The sequence below is a fragment of the Bos indicus genome, chromosome 15 (genome assembly GCF_029378745.1).
Source record: "Bos indicus isolate NIAB-ARS_2022 breed Sahiwal x Tharparkar chromosome 15, NIAB-ARS_B.indTharparkar_mat_pri_1.0, whole genome shotgun sequence".
Classification (NCBI taxonomy): Eukaryota; Metazoa; Chordata; class Mammalia; order Artiodactyla; family Bovidae; genus Bos; species Bos indicus.
In genome coordinates, this window is record NC_091774.1 from 49,912,639 (window position 1) to 49,934,676 (window position 22,038).

General features: G+C 37.0%; 1 protein-coding gene and 2 pseudogenes across 1 annotated transcript; 2 read left to right on the plus strand and 1 right to left on the minus strand.

The window, feature by feature from the left end:
* Window positions 1-681: 681 nt before the first annotated feature.
* LOC109568950 (olfactory receptor 52A5-like) lies at window positions 682-1,660 on the plus strand (annotated as a pseudogene).
* Window positions 1,661-11,484: 9,824 nt separating this feature from the next.
* On the minus strand, window positions 11,485-12,426 carry LOC109568951 (olfactory receptor 51V1-like). The gene has a single exon (XM_019974301.2). The coding sequence runs from the start codon at window positions 12,424-12,426 to the stop codon at window positions 11,485-11,487; it is 942 nt and encodes a 313-aa protein (XP_019829860.2).
* Window positions 12,427-13,145: 719 nt separating this feature from the next.
* LOC109568952 (olfactory receptor 51V1-like) lies at window positions 13,146-15,765 on the plus strand (annotated as a pseudogene).
* The last annotated feature ends 6,273 nt before the right edge of the window (window positions 15,766-22,038 follow it).

Below are 22,038 nucleotides of genomic sequence, written 5' to 3' on the forward strand. Positions count from 1 at the left end.
AGTCCTACAGCAATTTCATATTTGAAAATTCTTTTCTTTTTTTTGAAAATTCTTTTCTGAACAGGAATTTCTAAGTCAAGAAAGATCATTTTGTGAGTGGAGTCACAACCTTAGAAAGGGGACTTTGTTCAGTTTTGATCAAAACAGTACCAGTATGTTCTTTATGTACCAGCCTAAAGAAGAAGGACAGCAAAGAGTTTACAGAAATTTCGGAGGAGAGAAAAGTGCAGCTCAAGGATTTTGGTGCCTCTGTGTCTAAAGTATTTTCTCACTGTGTGTTCTTATTCTTCTTTTTTGTTTTCTTCAGTCAATGAACAGTTTAGAAGAAGTAAGAGAAGATGGACTGGGGGAGGAAGGAGAATGCCACAGAGCATCCTGATCCTATTGACCCCATCACAGTCATGGAGTCCAAACACTCAGTATTTATGCTGTGGATGTCACTGAATGTGGGAAGATAATTGTGCTAAACTGAATACTTGTTAAACTTCCATAGGTCTCAATATTGCCATTTTCACAGCTATTGCAAAAAAAAAAAAAGATAAATAAACTGATGAAGTTGATTCTCCTATTTCTGTCATTCAGTACTTGAGGGAAAAGCTGAGAATAACGTATGTATAGAAGAGTAGAAAGGATCACAGTTTGGCCAATGTCGTCCCCTTGCTAAGAGGCACCTGAGCTTCCATGTTTATTACAAATGGCACTGTGTTTATGCCCTCTGTGCTGACCTTTATTGGGATCCTTGGCCTAGAAACTGTACAGTGTTGGATTGGGATTCCATTCTCTGCAATGTACATCATTGCTTTGATGGAAAATTCTCTACTTTTGATCATCATCAAATCTGAACCCCGTCTCCATGAGCCTATGCATACCTTCCTGCTCATGTTGGGAGCCACGGACACTGCACTTAGCACCAGCATTGTCCCCGAGATGCTTAGAATTTTTTGGTTTCACTTGTCAGTGATCTAATTTGATGCTTACCTCTTTTGAATGTGGCTCATCCACACATGTCAGGGTACTGAATTAGGAGTCCTGCTGGCCATGTATCTGGGCCATTATGTAGCCATCTTTTATTCTCTGAGGCATGCTACCGTATTCACTCAACAGCTAGTCACTGACATTGGACTTGGAGTGATATTGCGGGCAGCCTTTCTCTTCATCCCATGCATATTGCTCCTAAAGTGCCATCTTACCTTTTACAGAACTCAGTTAATGTCCCATGCTTACTGTGAATATATGGCCCTTGTAGGGATTTCCACTGGAGATGTTGATAAGTTCTATGGTCTCCTTGAAGCTATTGCTGTTGGTGACTTTGACCTCATTTTGATCATCCTCTCTTATACACAAATATTTATCACTGTCTTACACTGGCCCCAGAAAGAGGCATGCCTTAAGGCATTTAATACATGTATTCCCCACATATGTATCTTCTTCCAGCTCCAGTTCTGGAACTGGAAGAACTGCTTTTCTCTCCTTTTGTACTCGTAGGTTTACCACATATATCTCATCTTACATATGTATCACTTTGTCCATTCTTTAGCTGCTGGTTCCACATTTCCTCAACACTTTTGTCTATGGGGTGAAGACTAAGAACATTCAAGATAAGGTAGTAAAAAATGTTCTGTTTCAAACGCCAGGCTTGACATTTGATAGAACTAGTTGATCCTATGGATTTAATGTGTCATCTCTTGAGTATATGTGATCTGCAAATCCAGTTAGTGGTTTGGAGTATCACCTTACTTGATGAATACATTAATAAAATGTGAAATATAAAGGATGATATGATGTTTACAGACTAAATAATAGTCTGTAGGAAGAATCAGAACTCATGACTCTCCTTATTACCAAGGCCATGTTTGAGTGAAATAAAAAAATTCAGAGACCCTCTGTAGATCATAGTAGAACATAACTGAATTTTTCTTATACTTAGAATCACAGGATCCAGCTCCTATGTTTGGTATATAAGTCCCTTTACATTCTTTCTCCAGCTATTAAAAAATCTTTAATGATTACTTTGTCTCATCAAAATCCACCCCTTGAATGTCTCCTTCTGGTCTACTATAAACATAAATATCTATAAATATATCATTTTTCATGAAGTTACATTTACTAAGTATTTTATGCTACCTAATTGGTGAGTCTCATGCCATGAAATGTTTTTTTCTGACAAATTTAGGACTATAGCATACAATGTTATCCTTATGTATTTTTTTATTGTTCTTAAGTGTCTACTTAATTTCTTTATATAAAGAGCAATTTGAAAAAATCCTTGGTATTTGGGGTTTCTATGAATTTTCTGAACATAAAGGCAACTTTTAAACTTACTGTAGACCACATTGTTCTAAAGTTCATTCAATTATTTGAGTCAACAAACAATTTTGACCTAGTAAGGATGGAGGTCTAAGAAACCTGGACAGAAATTATGAATTGTTAAATTATTATTAATTTTTAAATTTATTTATTTTTGTCTATGCTTGGTCTTCATTGCTGTGAGGACTTTCCTCTAGTTATGGAAGCAGGGGTTACCCTCTAGTTGTGGTGCACAGGCTTCTCATTATAGTGACTTCTCTTGTTGCAGAAAACACACGCCAAGGTGCCAGGGCTTTAGTAGCTGTGGCTCCTAGGATCTGGAGTGCAGTCTCTGTAGTTGTGGTGCATGGACTTAGTTGCCTCATGGTATGTGGGATTTTCATCAATCAGGGATCCAGTTTGTGTCCCCTGCATTGGCAGGCAGATTCTTTACCACTGATCTACAAGGAAGCCCTGGAATTCTTATTATATTGGTTTCTAAATGTCTTTTTTCTTCTTCTTCTTTTTTTTTTTTTAGTATTAAGCAAAGTTTATTTTGTTTTTTTATTAAGATTTTCATATCCTAATGATAATATTTCATAGATAGGTTTCATTTTTCAAGCTCATCACCATTGAGTGCAAGCAATCAAATGTTTGCCAAGTATATTTAATAGAAAAAGCAGATTTCAATTTAGTATGAAAAAAAATGGTCGAAATTGGTTACATGTGAGAGTTCTGGAGTCAAATGAACTTGGTACAAAACTTTATTTAGTCACTTCCTAGGTGTACACATTGGAAAAACGTTTATTGTCACAAATTAAGCTGTCTAACTGGCACCCCACTCCAGTACTCTTGCCTGGAAAATCCCATGGAAGGAGGAGCCTGGTAGGCTGCAGTCCATGGGGTCACAAAGAGTCGGACACAACTGAGTGACTTCACTTTCACTTTTCACTTTCAGGCATTGGAGAAGGAAATGGCAACCCACTCCAGTGTTCTTGCCTGGAGAATCCCAGGGAAGGTGGAGCCTGGTGGGCTGCTGTCTATGGGGTCGCAAAGAGTTGGACACGACTGAAGCAACTTAGCAGCAGCAGCAGCAACTTTTAATTATGAATAAAAATAAGTCTCTTTGGGAATGAAGGATGGTGGTTGTCATAGTGTAATATAACGGATATCTTTATATAATGGTCTTTATATGGGACTTAGCAACTATTAAGGACTCAGTTATGGCCTTCATCTTTGTTATCATCGTTCTTTTTTTAATCATGCAAATCTTCATCATGCCTGTCTTATTATTAACTTTTCAGATAGTTATCATTAATAATATTCCACTAAAATGTATTTTAAAAATATAAATTTAAACTTTTTTCATGACCATTCTGTTGTCACTTTTTGTTGATATACACGTTGCCTGCAGTATTATTTATGCTGCTGCTACTGCTAAGTCGCTACAGTCGTGTCCAACTCTGTGCGACCCCATAGACGGCAGCCCACCAGGCTCCCCTGTCCCTGGGATTCTCCGGGCAAGAACAGTGGAGTGGGTTGCCATTGCCTTCTCCAATGCATGAAAGTGAAAAGTGAAAGTGAAGTCACTCAGTTGTGTCCGACTCTTTTCGACCCCATGGACTGCAGCCCACCAGGCTCCTCCGTCCGTGGGATTTTCCAGGCAAAAGTACTGGAGTGGGGTGCCATCGCCTTCTCCTAGTATTATTTATACCTGTAACTCTTTCCATATCTATATATTTATGTCTATGATCAAATTTTTTAATGTTATATGATTTCATTATTTATAATTTTACAGTTCCTTGGTTGTGTTTTTAGCGTTTAATAGAATTAAAATTTCCCACTGTGAATATGGATTACTGTGTAGTTTATTTCTCCTGTTAGAACTACTGAATTTTTATTTTTAAGCTATGAGTAGACACTTCCATTTATTAAGTAAATATTAAAATAAATATAATTTATTGGTTGATTGACCTTTTAATCATGGTGAAGTGTTTCTTTTACTCTGGTAATATATCTTGACCTATAGACTTAGTTTTGTTATTTTCAACTAACTTTTTTTTTCTAATTCACTAATCCTACCTTCTGCTTCTGTAACTCTGCCTTCCTGATCTATTAGATTTAGTCTTTGTGGCTTATAGTTTTTATAATATCCATCTAATTCATTCTTCCTATCTCTTTGTCTCTCTATTTAGTTTTAATTTTGCTATATTTTGGTGAAATTCTCAATTTTTTCATTTATTTATTATTTGTTTTGCTGTTTCCTTGAGCATATTAAACACCATTACTTGAAAATTCTTGACTAATAATTACAATAAAAAATAACTGTGTATTTGTTTCAATTATTTCTTTTTCTCCTTGTTTCTGAACTCATGTTCCTATTTCTTGCCAAATCTAGTAATTTTTCTAGGGTGTCAGATTTGACATATAAAATTTTCTGACCTCATGGACTGTATGTAGCCCACTAGGCTCATCTATCCATGCTTGCTTTCCAGGCAAGAACACTGGAATGGTTTGCCATTTCCTTCTCCAGGGGATCTTTCCCACCCAGGGATCAAACCTGCATCTCTTGCATCTCCAGCATTGGCAGGCAGGTTCTTTACCAGCCAGGATTTATTACATTTATCTAGTCAAGATTCTGGCTCAACTGGAGATTCCTCTCCCACTTTATTGGCTACATTTCTGCATGTAAGGTTTTGCTTGCTAGAGCTTTCAACTGTGAGCTAAGTATACAATCCATAACCCAGCTTAATAATCCTGTGAGTCGAGCATGGCAAGACTGCCAAAAACTCTTTTTCCCCACCCTCAAAGTTCTCTTTATTTTTGGTCTCCCATTCAGCCAATGTGTGTGTGTGTGTGTGTGTGTGTGTGTGTGTGTTGTAGTTGCTCAGTTGTGTCTGACTCTTTGTGACCCCACGGACTGTGGCTCATCAGACTCCTCTGTCCATGGAGTTCTTCTCCAGCTGAGAAGACTGGAGTGGCTTGCCATTCCCTGTTCCAGAGGAGCTTCCCAACCCAAAGATTGTGGGAGAGATTGTCTCCAGCATTGTGAGCAGATTCTTTACTGTCTGAGTCACTGGGAAAGCTTCATTCAGCCAATGTGTTATGTGAAGACGACTTCATTATCAGTCTTAGTTCTGGGTTCTTCTTTCTCACCTGCACTCAGATATTATATTGCCTGCTCTCTCTCTTTTTTTTGTTGCTATTTTTTCCTGACTTTTAAAATTGGTTTTCTGCCAGCAAAAAAAATTGTTCTTCTTCTCCTGCTTTATCCTCAGGAACAGCAGGTAACTCTGCAAATGTAGCTGTAGACAGTCCACTTTCTCTGTCCTCTGAAATATTCCTCTGTCATTCTATTGCTTCAGATTTGCTGCTATGCATTTTAACTATTTTTTTAAAGTTCATTGGTAAAGTGTTGCCTCTAGCTTCCATTATCTGCTTATCTTCACTGAGTTATAATTTAGATTTCATATATATAATATTTTATTTAGCTTGCTTTTACCTTTCAGTACATTTAAAATTTATGCTTAGATAACTTTGCAAACACAAAATTATATAGGCTTTAATATATATGAAAACTTTTGTGACTTATACATATATGAAAAATCAATTAAGTCAAAATTACACCACATCTCATAAAAAATCCACAGGATATTCTTATTTAAACTTAATGCATTTTCTTATATAAAACTCACACAATGTAAATTTCTTCTTCTGTTTGCTCTCCTTCCTTTCTTATCAGAGTTAATTAGAGTGTGATATTCAGGCTTTTTAATACCAGAATATATGTGGAATTATTTAAAATAAAAATGAGTTTCATATAATAAATATTGCTCCTCAGGAATTTTTCATCTACTGTCACAAAACAGACATCTCTGTAATTAAAACCTTTGGGCTTCCTTCATTTTAAAAGTTCCTATAACACAGAATATTGTAGAAGTTTCATAATTTAGTTAATTTTTTCTTTAAGTAAACATTTTTTCAAACATATTAATGATGCCATAAACATGTGTGTATGTGTATATATGTAAACATGCATATATTTTCCTGTATATCTCAATAGACTAGAATTTCAGAATATATATGGATATATATAATATACACACACATATACATATATATATACAGACAGACATAATCAGTCCTCATTATTTGCTGCAAGTATGTTCTGTGAAGTCATTGCAAACACTCCAGTAAATTCTGAACCATCTTTCCTTTGGAGAAATATAACATGAAGTCCTTTGGGGCTTCTGGACACATTTTCATCAACCAATTAGCACATAATCTTTTTTGTGTGTATTTCTGTTTAAAGACACATTTTAATATATGTTAAACACAATTAATATGTATTTCTTACAAATAAGGAATCACATGCAGTATTTCATTATAATAAAACTAGTCAAAAAGGGTTACACATTTTCCTCAACCTGGGTGATATGTCTGTAAATTTATTTGGATTCTGCCCTCACAACCGGGTTGCCTATTACATATTATTTAATTGACTACTATCTCATGATCTACAAATTTAGCCATTTTCCCATTTTTCCATAGCATCATCACACACTGTAAATGTTACTTAAGCACTTGTCTGAGCAGCCTCATAAGCAGATTGTAAATTTCCTCTTCCTTTACTGGATGCATAGTATTTTTCATTCACTAACATTGACCTCATGGACAACAGCGCTATATAACTCATGCCTTAAAGAAGCTTATCCAGCATATTATTTCTTTCATAGAGCAAATCACAGCCTTGTGTTTAGGAACAGAGGCAGCACTTCAGCCCTTTGCTTGGGGGCCATTATATACAGAAAAATCACCACTGGAAGCACAAAAATGAGAAAAAAAAACACATTATAAAAAGACTGCAAGAAAGGGTACTCATTTATAGTATAAGATCTGAAACAAGAAGGCAGAACATCACCCTGTGGATATGGGAACATGTGCATTGGACAATTCAAATATTTTGCTGATCTGTGCATAATTACCAATGACAATGAAGACACTCTGAGTGTTGATTTTGATATTTCAAATAAATTTTAACAAGTAGGTGAGTTTACAAACACTGCATCTGAAAATTATAAAGGTTTTATATGTATATATTTGCTGTTCAGTTGTCAAGTTGTACCCAACTCTTTGAGACACAACTGAAGCAACTTACCACATGTGCTTATTAAATATATATATATATATATATATATATATATATATATATATATAGTTGTTGATTTACTAACTTACATCCAACTTTTTGCTACCCTATAGTCTGTAGCCCATCAAGCTCCTCTGTCCATGGGATTTCCCAGGCAAGAATACTGGAGAGGGTTGCCATTATCTTCTCCAGGGGATCTTCCCAATCCAGGAATCAAACCCACATCTCTTGCATTGGCAGGTGGGTTCTTTACTACTGAGCCACCATGGAAGCCCATATATATGTATGAAAAAACGGGAAGGTGTTAGTCACTCAATCATGTCCAACTCTTTGAAATCCCATGGACTACAGCCCACCAGGCTCTTCTGTCCCTGGAATTCTCCATGCAAGAATACTGGAGTGGGTAGCCATTCTCTTCTTCAGGGGATCTTCTTGACTCAAGGATCAAATCCGTGTTTCCTGCACTGCAAGCAGTTTCTTTACTATCTGAGCCACCAAGGAAGCCCCATATGTATGCATATACATATACCATGTGTATAGATATATACTCACACATATGCACATAATGCATTGATAGTAAAGTGAAAGTGAAGTCGCTCAGCCGTGTCCGACTCTACGAACCCATAAAATGATATGCAGATGACACCACCCTTATGGCAGAAAGTGAAGAGGAACTGAAAAGCCTCTTGATGAAAGTGAAAGAGGAGAGTGAAAAAGTTGGCTTAAAGCTCAACATTCAGAAAACAAAGATCATAGCATCTGGTCCCATCACTTCATGGCAAATAGATGGGGAAACAGTATCAGACTTTATATTTGGGGGCTCCAAAATCACTGCAGATGGTGACTTCAGCCATGAAATTAAAAGACACTACTTGGAAGAAAAGTTATGACCAACCTAGATAGCATATTGAAAAGCAGAAACATTACTTTGCCAACAAAGGTCCATCTAGTCAAGGCTATGATTTTCCCAGTGGCCTTGTATGGATGTGAGAGTTGGACTCTGAAGAAAGGTGAGAGCTAAAGAATTGATGCTTTTGAACTGTGGTGTTGGAGAAGCCTCTTGCGAGTCCCTTGGACTGCAAGGAGATCCAACCAGTCCATTCTAAAGGAGATCAGCCCTGGGATTTCTTTGGAAGGAATGATGCTAAAGCTAAAACTCCAGTACTTTGGCCACCTCATGCAAAGAGTTGACTCATTGGAAAAGACTCTGATGCTGGGAGCGATTAGAGGCAGGAGGAGAAGGGGACGACAGAGGATGAGATGGCTGGATGGCATCACCGACTCAATGGAAGTGAGTTTGAGTGAACCCTGGGAGATAGTGATGGACAGGGAGGCCTGGCGTGCTGTGATTCATGGGGTCGCAAAGAGTTGGACATGACTGAGGGACTGAACTGAACTGAACTGAAAACTGTAGCCTACCTGTCTCCTCTTTCCATAGGATTTTCCAGGCAAGAGTACTGGAGTGGGTTGCCATTTCCTTCTCTAGGGGATCTGCCCAACCCAGGGATCGAAGCCAGGTCTCCCACATTGCAGGCAGATGCTTAACTGTTTCAGGATTAATAACACCAGGATTAATAACACCACGTCTCACCAAGAATTAATAACACATTTCCAATTATAAGTTAAAATTATATATTTTAACTTAATTAAAGACTAATGTGTAAAAATAGCATTTTGACTTTGACATTTCATGAATCACTTTTTTTCAGTTTTCTTTTTTCACTGTTATTTACATGGGTTCCTTTCAGTTTGTGTCTTCCAGTCAGTTTTTAGAATAAAGAAACTGAGAGGATAACTTACAATATGAGATTTTAAAGAGACTTAAATACTGGGAAACTTTTCTTAGAAATATTTATGGAGAAAAAAAAAAAAAACTCAACTTACATAAAATTTAAAATTCCCCAAACCTACTTTGCTGTTGTATAAAATGGGGACTACTACTGCCCATGGCTGACTCTGATAGTTATTTTTACTTCAAAATTTGACTTGTGATATACATAAATGTATTTTGTTTAATGTCAACCTTAATGTATACATGATAGGGATCATTTACTTATCATCTTTGATCAATATGATTATTAAATGTGATGTTTCTTCCCATCCTTATTTCTGAAATAATATACATTCTCCACTGTAACTAGAACAAGTTAATTAACAATAATTTGCAAATAAGACTGACGGGAAAGGCAGGAATTCTGTAATTAAAAAATTACCATCACAGGGAACTCAGAAGAAAGGCAGCATAAAGGACTCATCTGACAAGGGCAGAGCTGTTCAGGCAGACTGAGCTATAGGCATGTGTGTGGGCATCAATGGTGACCATTCTGAAAGGCCAGAGTCACAAACATAAACTCAGAGTCTTTTACATAAACAAAAAACAACCATTATTTTTCTCATAATAGTGCACTAAAAGACAAACTGAAAACTAACAAAGCAAACAGTACTTTTCAAAATTGAATATTTCCGTATTCTCTAGAATATTATGGATGAACATTATATTCATATTTTTCTTTAACTTTTTATTTTATATTGGAGTATATCTGATTAACAAAGTTGTGATAGTTTCACGTGTGCAACAAAGAGATTCAGTTATACATATGTATCTATTGTTTTTGAAATTCTTTTCCCATTGAGGTTGTTGCATGATACTGAGCAGAGCTCCCTGTGCTATACAGGGAGTTTTGTACACTTCAAAGTAAATGTGCGGCAATTTACTTCCAATTTGTGCAGTTTAACTGCAGTTAGCCTCTGCTAGTAACCCCGCTGCCCCAGTCATGACAAGTACATAGCCATGATTAAGTTGCAATATTCAAAGTAAGAAAAAAAAAGAGAGAAACAAATAAATCTTGAGACACACCAGGTTTTTCTTTAACTTTTTTTTTTTAATTTGGGGGGCATTTTTTAAGCGAAAACCTCCCCCCCAAATATACATCTGCTTTTGATAATTGAATTAAATTATCTAATTTTACATATGAAGAGGATGAGAATTAGAAATGGGACATATACTCAAAAGATTCTCAAAAACACAGCTCTATCCCTGGCTTAACCACTAATGTATTAGTAAAACATTAATATCTCTGTACCTCAGTCTCCTCTCCTAAAAATGAAGAGGCTGATCAAACTGTCTGTAAAGTGTCATTTTGTCGGCAGACCCCAAGGTTAAAGTCAGTTGATATTAAAGTCAGTTAAGTGTTAGTTGCTCAGTAGTGTCTGACTCTTTGCGACCCTATGGACTGTAGCCTGCCAGGCTCCTCAGCCCATGGGATTCTTGAGGTAAGAATAAAGGAGTGGGTTGCCATGACTTCCTCCAAAAGTCAATTAAAATATCGTTTAAAAATCAATGAGCATCCCACACTACTCTGAATTTACTACAAATTGCAAATGTATGTATTTGGGTGTACTGGGTAGGAAATATAGAAATGTAGTAGCTGATTCAATGTCCTTATTTATCAAACTTTTGCATTAGCTATGTAATGTAATCTATGAATATCATACATTTTACTAGATGAAACAGAATGGGCTCTTCAGACACTTTTGTTCAGTAATAAGTAGAAGTATGAATGATCTCGATAGAGATGATTTGTGACACATAAAAATAAAATATAAAATCTGCTTCTTCCATGTATATTAAACACATATAATAGTTACATGAAAAAATAAAATATTCTAAACTAGAATTCAAAAAATCATAGAGGTACTATAAATTTAGAAATTTGAAAATGCTCATTGGTTCACTTCAGTTAACATTCTACTTAATTTTACAATTAAGAAATAAGACAAATAACCCTTTCTCTCTCTGACTATAAGACCAGTAACTTTTTCTCTACCTATTTCTCTGATTTTCAAAAACTAATATAAAAATTACTTTTTATATTCTTTGCAGGTTAATCATGTTAAATTTAAAACAGTGGCAAAATAAAGAAAATTACTATAAATATACCTTTAACCTGTTAAGTATTTCATATAGTTATTGTTGTTCAGAGTCGTTATTATTCACCTCTCTTGCAAATACTACCTTTCCTCCCCTAAAACACATTAACCTCTAGAATTCAAGTTTGTTTAATGAACCATCTCTGAATCCTGTTACGGATTTGTTGGGTCTTGATGCTGTAGATGATGGGGTTCATCAAGGGTGGGAAAAGGATGTAGATGTTGCCCATGAGGACATGGACCACAGGCGAGAGGTGCTTCCCAAAGCGGTGTACCATAGTCAGACCAATGATTGTAATATAGAAAACCAGGACAGCACAGATGTGGGAGACACAGGTCTTCAAGGACTTCAGCCGCTCTTCTTGAGATGCAATAGTCAAGACAGAGTGCAGGATCAATATGTAGGAGATGAAAATGAGCACTGAATCCAAAAGCAGTGTGCAGATCACCAGGGCTAAGGCATAGAAGCTATTGAAGCGGATGTCAGAGCAGGCCAGCCGGAGTAGGTCCTGGTGCAAGCAGAAGGAGTGAGAAAGGATGCGATGTCGGCAGTAATGGAAAAACTTTAGGCGGACAATGGGAGCAGTAATGAACAGGAAACTCCTCCCTAAAATGACCACACCAATGTTGATGATTCTGGTATTGGTGAGGATAGATGTGTATCTTAGAGGATTGCAGATTGCAGTAAAGCGATCAAAGGCCATGGCGAGAAGGACTCCAGACTCCATGCAAGATAAACCATGAACAAAGAAGGTTTGGGCAATGCAGGCATCCAGACCAATCTCCTGGCTGAGCCCCCACAGGATCCCCAGCACCGTGTGCACTGTGGACAGCCCCATGCACAGGTCAGTGAGGGCCAGCATGGCCAGGAAGTAAAACATGGGCTCATGCAGGCTCGGTTCAGTACGGATCACATGCAGCACCAGGCAGTTTCCTGACAGTACCATAACATAGATACAGGAGAAGGGGATGGAGAGCCAGGGATAGTCCCGTTCCAGACCAGGGAAACCCGTAAGGAGAAAGGTAGAGTTACTGATTTTGTGATCAGGACGAACAGACATTGATTTCCAGAGACAGTAACCTCTCAAGGAAAGATGACTGTCTTCATAAAAACTCTGAAGTAACAGCTGTAATAAGAATTGGATTAGTACAGTAGCTCATTAAATATACAACCAAGGCTTGTAGTTTTTCAGAAGCTAAGTATTCTCTGAAACAGAGACAAATTTATGCCTACACATGAAACTTCCCTGTTATTAGATTTTTGGCCCCATCAGAGGGCTCAGAGGTCATATCCACAAGGTCACCACCAATTTTTAGCTGAATGCTTCACATTACAGGTCTCAAATATGAATGATCTTTTACTTTGCAAAGAATAATAATGTTTAAGCATGCAAAGTAGAAAAAGAAAACACATTTGGGTTGTTTACATGTAAACCCCAGTGAAATAAATTGCAAAGCACAGCTGTTGGGTTAAGAGAATTAAACTCTGCTTGTTACATAAGGCACTAAGTCATTTATAACAGTCATTTATCAGTGATGTTGTCCATTCTAACACTCATGTTTCAGAGACTTAGTAAAAGACAACTGTCATTCACGGATGTAGAGATGTTCTTGCCAATCTTGAAAATTGATAGACTCTTTTTTTTTTTCCTTGGGTCACAGTGACCTTTAGATTCTAGGAGAAGCAAGATTTATGCAGGTGCAAATGGTATAGGAGCCACTGGAGTAAATCCCAGATCCTGGGAGATGTTGAAGATGAGTGATGCAACATACAGTGACCATGTCCCTTGGGAAGAATGGGAGAAAACCCATTGGGAGTGTGTTCAGAGCAGACTTTTCACTTCACCAAGTTTTGAATAATATTGCGAGTCAGTTCAGTTTAGTTGCTCAGTTGTGTCCAACTCTTTGCAACCCCGTGGACTGCAGCAGGCCCTGTCCATCACCAACTCCTGGAGCTTGCTCAAATTCATGTCCATCAAGTTGGTAATGACATCCAACTATCTCATCCTCTGTTGTCCCCTTCTCCTGCCTTCAATCTATCCCAACATCAGGATCTTTTCCAATGAGTCAGTTCTTCACATCAGGTGGCCAAAGTATCGGAGTTTCAGCTTCAGTATCAGTCTTCCAATTAATATTCAGGATTGATTTCCTTTAGGATGGACTGATTGGATCCCCTTGCAGTCCAAGAGGCTCTCAAGAGTCTTCTCCAAAACCACAGTTCAAAAGCATCAACTCTTCAGCGCTCAGCTTTCTTTATAGTCCAACTCTCACATCCATACATAACTACTTGGAAAAACCATAGCTTTGACTAGACGGACCTTTGTTGGTAAAGTAATGTCTCTGCTTTTTAATATGCTGTCTAGGTTGGTCATAGCTTTTCTTCCAAGGAGCAAGCTTCATAGTTGCAGACACCATCTGCAGTGGTTTTGGAGTCTCAAAATGTAGTCTCTCACTGTTTCCATTGTTTCCTCTTCTATTTGCCTTGAAGTGATGGGACCAGACGCCATGATCTCAGTTTTCTGAATGTAGAGTTTTAAGCCAACTTTTTCACTCTCCTCTTTCATTGTCACCAAATTTACAAGAAAAAAAAAATTATCATCCTGGGAAGTTTGGAAATGAGCTTTGGATAGAGAGATCCAGGAAGCTTTAGTAGATTCTTTCCTCCCTGATTGATGTTTACATTTTATTTGAAGGGATGCAGATATCTTTTATATAAAACAAGCTATTGCTATTAACATCAAATTTCATTTTATTTCCCTTAACTTCAGCTACAAGCTCTCTTGTTCTTTTTTGAATGCATGGCGTAAGTATTCAAAGAGTTCATGTGCTAGCAAATATAAAACATTGCTTAAAGTCACATAATTTTGCATATGATTGATAATTCTTATAAGCCAGTTAAAATCAGAGCCTCTGTTTTCATAATGATCGTATTAAGGAACATTTTTTTTTAACATTTACTATGTGTTAGGAAATGAGATGGCTGGATGGTGTCACTGACTCGATGGACGTGGGTCTGGGTGAACTCTGGAAGTTGGTGATGGACAGGGAGGCCTGGCGTGCTGCGATTCATGGGATTGCAAAGAGTCGGACATGACTGAGTGACTGATCTGATCTGATCTGATGTGTTAGGAGGGTTTCCCTGGTAGCTCAGCTGGTAAAGAATCCACCTGCAATACAGGAGACTTAGATTCAATTCCTGGGTCAGGAACGTCCCCTGGAGAAGGGATAAGCTACCCACTCCAGTATTCATGTGCTTCCCTGGTGGATCAGATGGTAAAGAATCCACCTGTAATGCAGAAGTCCTGGGTTTGATTCCTGAGTTGGAAAGATCCCCTGGAGGAGGGCATGACAACCCACTCCAGTATTCTTGCCTGGAGAATCCCCATGGACAGAGGAGCCTGGCCGGCTACAGTCCATTGGGTTGCAAAGAGTTGGACATGACTGAGTAACTAAGCAGAGCACAGCATAACATTAAATTATTAACATTCTAATTATAATTCTGTAGTTGAAATTATTTAGTTCAGCAAAAACGTACCAAGCATATATTAAAATCTGAAATACAACTGTATACTTTATTTTCTCATATCTCACTCATTTGAAAATATCAAATAATATCAGCTATTCAAAATATTATATATAATCTATTTTGCTATCACCAAGGTTTCAGAATATTTTACAAAATATTAAGTCCTAGGGATCCTGTGGCGGCTCAGCCAGGAAGTCAACCTGGATGCCTGCATTGCCCAAACCTACTTTTTGCATGGCCTCTCCCTCACACAGTCTGGAGTCCTTCTTGACATGGCTTTTGATCATTTTACAGCAATCTGTAATCCCCTGGGATGTACATCCATATTAACCAACACCAAGATCATCAAAATCAGGCTTGAGATTTTAATTAAGAGTTTTATGCTCATAATTAGGAGTTTTATTTTCATTGCTCCCATTATCCGTCTAAAGTGTTTCCGCTCCTGCCATTCTTACATAATCTTTCATTCTTTCTGTCTTCACCAAGACCTGCTGAGGTTATCCTGCTCCAACATTTGTTTCAACAGTTTCTATGCCTTGGCTCTGGTGATTTGTACTCTTTTATTTGATTCCATATTAATTCTTGAGTCCTATATTCTGATCCTGCACTGTCTTGGCTATTCTATCCCCAGAGGAGTGGTTCAAGTCCTTGCAGACCTGTGTCTCTCACATCTGTGCTGTTCTGTTTTTCTATATTCCAATCATCAGTCTGACTGTGGTGCACCACTTTGGGAAGCACCTCTCTTCTGTGGTCCATGTCCTCATGGGCAACATCTGCATCCTCTTCCCATCTCTGATGAACTGCAAAATCTACAGTGAAGACCCAACAGATGCGTACCAGGATTCAGAAGTGGTTCTCCATGAAAAGGGAGTGAAACATTCTAGATCAAAAGCTGGTTAGTTTCAGAAAACTTTTGGCAAAGAAGGAAAGTATATTGAACATTAAAACTTTATATGACATGCCATTATCATGTGAAAAATTTAAAGATTTATAAACATCAAGAATGGTAAAAACCTTTATTTCTCAATTTACTCATCAAGTATAATGTTGAAAGTTCTGATCATAGATTAATTCATCAGAGATGCCTATCATTTTTGTCCAGGAAAAGGTAATATTCACAATTATCCAGAAAAAAACTTGTCCTGCAGGAAATATCTCCAAGCCAATTTTCTGAAGCCATATGCTATGTACATCAGTGAAGGCACAATTTTATCACCACTTGGTATCACAGCTTTGATCAACATAGAAGTTACAACTGGTTTCTAACTTTAAATGATGTTTTCAGATTGGTTCACTCATGAGCTGTCCAAAAGCACCATCAGCCTTCTTTTTTTATTAAAGCATCAATTAATAACTTTGTATCTAGCTTCTGAGAGGGAATTTTTATTTAATTAATTTATTTTTTTGAGAGGAACTTTTATCACTATCATTTTTACATCTATAAATGGCTACCAATCTCACAATCTTAATTTTAGTCTTTGACGTTCTTTAATTCTAAGACTTGTCTTTTCTAGTTCTGAATAAATTCTCCATTTAAAGTGAAAGAGGAGAGTAAAAAAGTTGCCTTAAAACTCAACATTCAGAAAACTAAAATCATGGCATCTGGTCCCATCACTTCATGGCAAACAGATGGGGAAGCAATGGAAACAGTGACAGACTTTATTTTGAGGGGCTCCAAAATAACTGCAGATGGTTACTGCAACCATGAAATTAAAAGACACTTGCTCCTTGGAAAAAAAGCTATGACCAACCTAGACAGCATATTAAAAAGCAGAGACATTACTTTGCCAACAAAGTCCATCTAGTCAAGGTTATGGTTTTTCCAGTAGTCGTGTTTGGATGTGAGAGTTGAACTATAAAGAAAGCTGACCACTGAAGAATTGATGCTTTTGAACTGTGGTGTTGAGGAAGACTTTTGAGAGTCCCTTGGACTTCAAGGAGATCCAACTAGTTCATCCTAAAGAAAATCAGTCCTGAATATGCATTGGAAGACTAATGCTGAAGCTGAAACTCTAATACTTTGGCCACCTGATGGGAAGAACTGACTCATTTGAAAAGACCCTGGTTCTGGGAAAGATTGAAGGCGAGAGGAGAAGGGGATGACAGAGAATGAGATGGTTGGATGGCATCACCGATGTGATGGACACGAGTTTGCATAGGCTCCAGGAGTTGGTGATGGACATGCGAGCCTGGCATGCTGCAGTCCATGGGGTCTCAAAGAGTTGAACATGACTGAGTGACTGAACTGAACTTACCTACTTTATTGAATCTTATCTTTTCTATATTTTTTTACCAGTAAGGCACAAAGTCTTTAGTAGAATCATTTCATACTGATGGAGAAATATGTTACTCTATAATCAATATGAGGTGAGAAGACAACCCTTTTGGGAAAGCAATGAAGCTGATTCTGTACTACAGACCTAGTGGAACTGTCATTCATGAGGCCATTCTCATAAGGAAGATGATATTGTTTCTTATTTATTGCTAGCAACAAATCATCTTCATTACCCTCATCCTTATCACCAAATTAGGGGGAAATACTGACAAATATGCTACTAGATGGAGCTTCCCTGGTGTTTCAGATGGTAAAGAATCTGCCTGCAATGTGTGAGATACAGGTTCGATTCCTGGGTCAGGAAGATCCCCTGGAAAAGTGAATGGTTGGGAAGATCCTGGAGAAGGGAAAGGCTACCCACTCCAGTGTTCTGGACTAGAGAATCCCAAGGACTGTATAGTTCATGAGGTCACCAAGAGTCGAACATGACTGAGTGACTTTCTCTTCACTTCACTTTATCCACTCCAATATTCTTAGCTGGAGAATTTCATGGACAGAGTCTTTCATGCTACAGTCCATGGGTCACAAACAATTGGACATGACTGAATGACTAACATTTTGACGTTCATGATACTAGATAAAGCAAATCTTGATTACTTTGTAGACCTCTGTCAATGAATTTGTTAGACCAAAATTGGTAAACATTACACCTCCTTAAAAATTTCTCCAAATATTTCAACTCAGAACCACATCCCCTGTTCTGTACCAGAGACTCTGAATTAGTAATTTCATTACTTAAACCTTATAGCATGCATTCTGAACAGGCAATACTATTTTTGACATAAATGTAAAACATATTAAGCCACAACAGATACGAAACAAGTTCAGTTCAGTTCAGTTCAGTCGCTCAGTCATGTCTGACTCTTTGCGATCCCATGAATCGCAGCACACCAGGCCTCCCTGTCCATCACCAACTCCCGGAGTTCACTGAGACTCATGTCCATCGAGTCAGTGATGCAATCTAGCCATCTTATCCTCTGCCTTCCCCTTCTCCTCCTGCCTCTAATCCCTCCCAGCATCAGAGTCTTTTCCAATGAGTCAACTCTTTGCATGAGGTGGCCAAAATACTGGAGTTTCAGCTTTAGCATCATTCCTTCCAAAGAAATCCCAGGGCTGATCTCCTTCAGAATGGACTGGTTAACAAAACAAGTTAACTAGTAGCAAATATATAAATATACACACTGTTGTTGTTCAGTTGCCCAGTCATGTCTGACTTTGTGATCCCATGAACTGAAGCATGCCAGGCCTCCCTGTCCCTCACTATCTGCCAAAGTTTTCCTAAGTTCATGTCCATTGCATCAAATGATGCAATCCAGCCATCTCATCTTCTGATGTCCTCTACTCTTTTGCCCTCAATCTTCCTCACCATCAGGGACTTTTCCAATGAGTCAGTTGTTTGCATCAGGTGAGCAAAATACTGGAAATTCAGTACTTTATAAACATACACAGTATCTTATAAATATACACATTTAAGTATTTATTACATAATAATTATGTGTGTATTAGACATACACATTCAGTACTTTTAAATATATACATTAAGAGCTCTTAAATTTCACTCTTAATTCAAAATGTTTAAAATAGAAAAGGAAGAGATGAGGAAGAATTGTACATACAGAAAATGTGAGTTTGTTATTAGATTTCTTTGGAGTCTTATATTTTGGAAATTAAAAAAAAAAACTGAACAAATCACAAATGCTGTAGTGGATTAATAATAAAAGTCTTCAAGGGTAGTATGGATCCAGTTCACTACATCAGATTCAACTTTTCTCCCTGCTTTTTAGTACAATTTATTTAAATGTACATCAAAAGATAAAAGTTGACGCCTCACACTCTCCCACCCTGACCCTCACCCTGGGGGGACAGACTTGTTAATGCCTTGTGACATATGGCGGCCTAGGCAAGATGACCCTCCATTAACCTCAAATCTCATTCTCTTGTTTACAGTCTGTTTTACATGTGAGTCACTCAAGTATTTATTCTCTCCTGTGCAACCTTAATTATGGCTTTAATTCTTTCTTCCTGAGCTCAGAGAAAGAGTTCCCATTTTCCTATTCAAGCTAATACTCATGCCAGTCTTTTATACCTTGTATATAAAGTCACCTTGGGTCCCTTATTTTTAAGATAAAGCAGTCTTTCTCTTTTCTCTGTCACCCAACAGGATTCTTGCATCCAAGAACTAACTTCCTGTTCTTGTGGCCCCTCTGATTTCACTTTAATAAAAATAGCTGTTACCTCCACAAAATAAATAAATAAATAAAAATTTAAAACAGAAAAAGTAGAAGGATATAGTAGACCTGAAAACACTGTGAATCAATTCAAATAATTAAGATTTATACAATTTTCACACAGCAGTAGGATACAAATTCAAGTTCCCATAGACTGTAAACTAGAGACACTGAAATATATCCAGGGACATGAAACAAGGTGCAAAAACTTCATGGCCTAAAGGTATTGAAATCATAGAGTCTGTTCTCTTATCGCTATGGAATTATGTTAGAAATTGATATCAGATCTACTATATCCTTCTACGGGAGAAGGAAATGACAATCCACTCCAGTATTCTTGCCTAGAGAATCCCGTGGATAGATGAGCCTGGTGGGCTGCTGTCCATAGGGTTGCACAGAGTCGGACATGACTGAAGCGACTTAGCATGCATGCATGCATTGGAAAAGGAAATGGCAACCCACTCCAGTATTCTTACCTGGAGAATCCCAGGGACAGAGGAGCCTGGTGGGATGCCTTCTATGGGGTCGCACAGAGTCAGACAGGACTGAAGCGACTTAGCAGCAGCAGCATATCCTTCTACTTCCCTATATATTCATTCTATTAATTTTTAAGAGTTTGATATTGAAACTCCAACTAAAAATCTTATTTACTTAAAAATAATTTTAATATATAGTGGAACTGTATATAACCTTGTTCTTTATTTTCCACGTCTCCTGTAAAAGTGTTATCATACTTTCATAGCTAAAAAAATTAAAATAAAAATAAAGCTCATGGAAATAGGACCTATAAGAAGAGGGATGGATGAGGAGGGAGGTAAGAGGAGGGTTTTGGGATCAGGGACACATGAACACCCATGCCTGATTCATGTCAATGTATGGCAAAAATCACCATGATATTATAAAGTAATTAGCCTCCAATTAAAACAAATAAATTAATTTTTAAAATAATAAACTATAAAGAAGAAAATTAATTTTAAAAATGAGTTCAAAACAACTTGAAAATAAGGAAAACCAAAGGTTGAAAACGTGGAAGTTATTTTCATAATGTAATGAAACTATATTGTAAATGAAGCTGTCTTAAAATATACATTTGATAATTTATTTCCTTTACTTTGTGAACTGAATTGAATCAATAATTCAAATAAATAAGGAAGATATTTTTATTCCATCTAATTTATAGTGAAACAGGTGAAGTTTAAAACAGCAATGACTGCTTGCAAATGAAAAAAGATTTTTCATAGATTGTTGTCATAATTCCCTTCAAAGAATGGAAAAAATAAGAAATTCCCACTATAGCATGATAATTTCATGTCATTTCTTTATTTATTAGTCAATGAAATGAATTGAGAAGTTAATTAATTATAATGTTCAACTGTGATGAAAGAAAGCAATGCTCTTTTTACATCAAATATACTAAAATTGCAAAATTCAGTAATTTTTTCCTAAAAATTTGTTAAAATTATAAACTTTTAGCAAGTAGCACATTCTGAAAATAAATCATTTGCACTAAAAAATGCCACTAGAAAGTAAAGTAGAAAGACAAGTCCTATTAACAAATGTAGCACTTCTAGGTATTAAAGTGCATAAACACATTTAGAAATCATTAACACTCTGATAATTGTAAGAGCATCCACTTGAGGAAAATGAACCACATTCTCTACTCTATTTAACTATTTTGTCCTCCTAAAACAAGTTTACAGTTTCACTGTGACTAAGTAAGTTACAATACTTTTAACTTACATTCTTTTATATAGCCTCTGAGGCAAGTTAAACAAGAAATAGAAAAAAAAATTAGAGTAGTTTTTAAAATTAATAAAGTATGTTACAAAGCAACAATATTTGATACAATGGGATATATGAACAAAGAATACCCATACTTCTGAATATAAAAGAACATTAAGTAAAAGAATATGTGGATTATTTAATGGCCATTTGGGAAATTTAAAGCTAAGTCTACACCAAATTTCTGTCCTTTATCGACCCCATTTTTGCATGCAATGTTCCCTTGGTATCTCTAATTTTCTTGAAGAGATCTCTAGTCTTTCCCATTCTGTTGTTTTCCTCTACTTCTTTGCATTGATCGCTGAGGAAGGCTTTTTTATCTTCTTGCTATTCTTTGGAACTCTGCATCCAGATGCTTATATCTTTCCTTTTCTCCTTTGCTTTTCACTTCTCTTCTTTTCACAGCTATTTGTAAGGCCACCCCAGACAGCCATTTTGCTTTTTTGTATTTCTTTTCCATGGAGATGGTCTTGATCCCCGTCTCCTGTACAATGTCACGAATCTCATTCCAAAGTTCATCAGGCACTCTATCTATCAGATCTAGTCCCTTAAATCTATTTCTCACTTCCACTGTATAAACATAAGGGTCTAGTGATTTTCCCTACTTTATTCAATTTAAGTCTGAACTTGGCAATAAGGAGTTCATGATCAGAACCACATTCAGCTCCTGGCCTTGCTTTTGTTGACTGTATAGAGCTTCTCTGTATTTGGCTGCAAAGAATATAATCAATCTGATTTCAGTTTGACCACCTGGTGATGTCCATGTGTACAGTCTTCTCTTGTGTTGTTTGAAGAGGGTGTT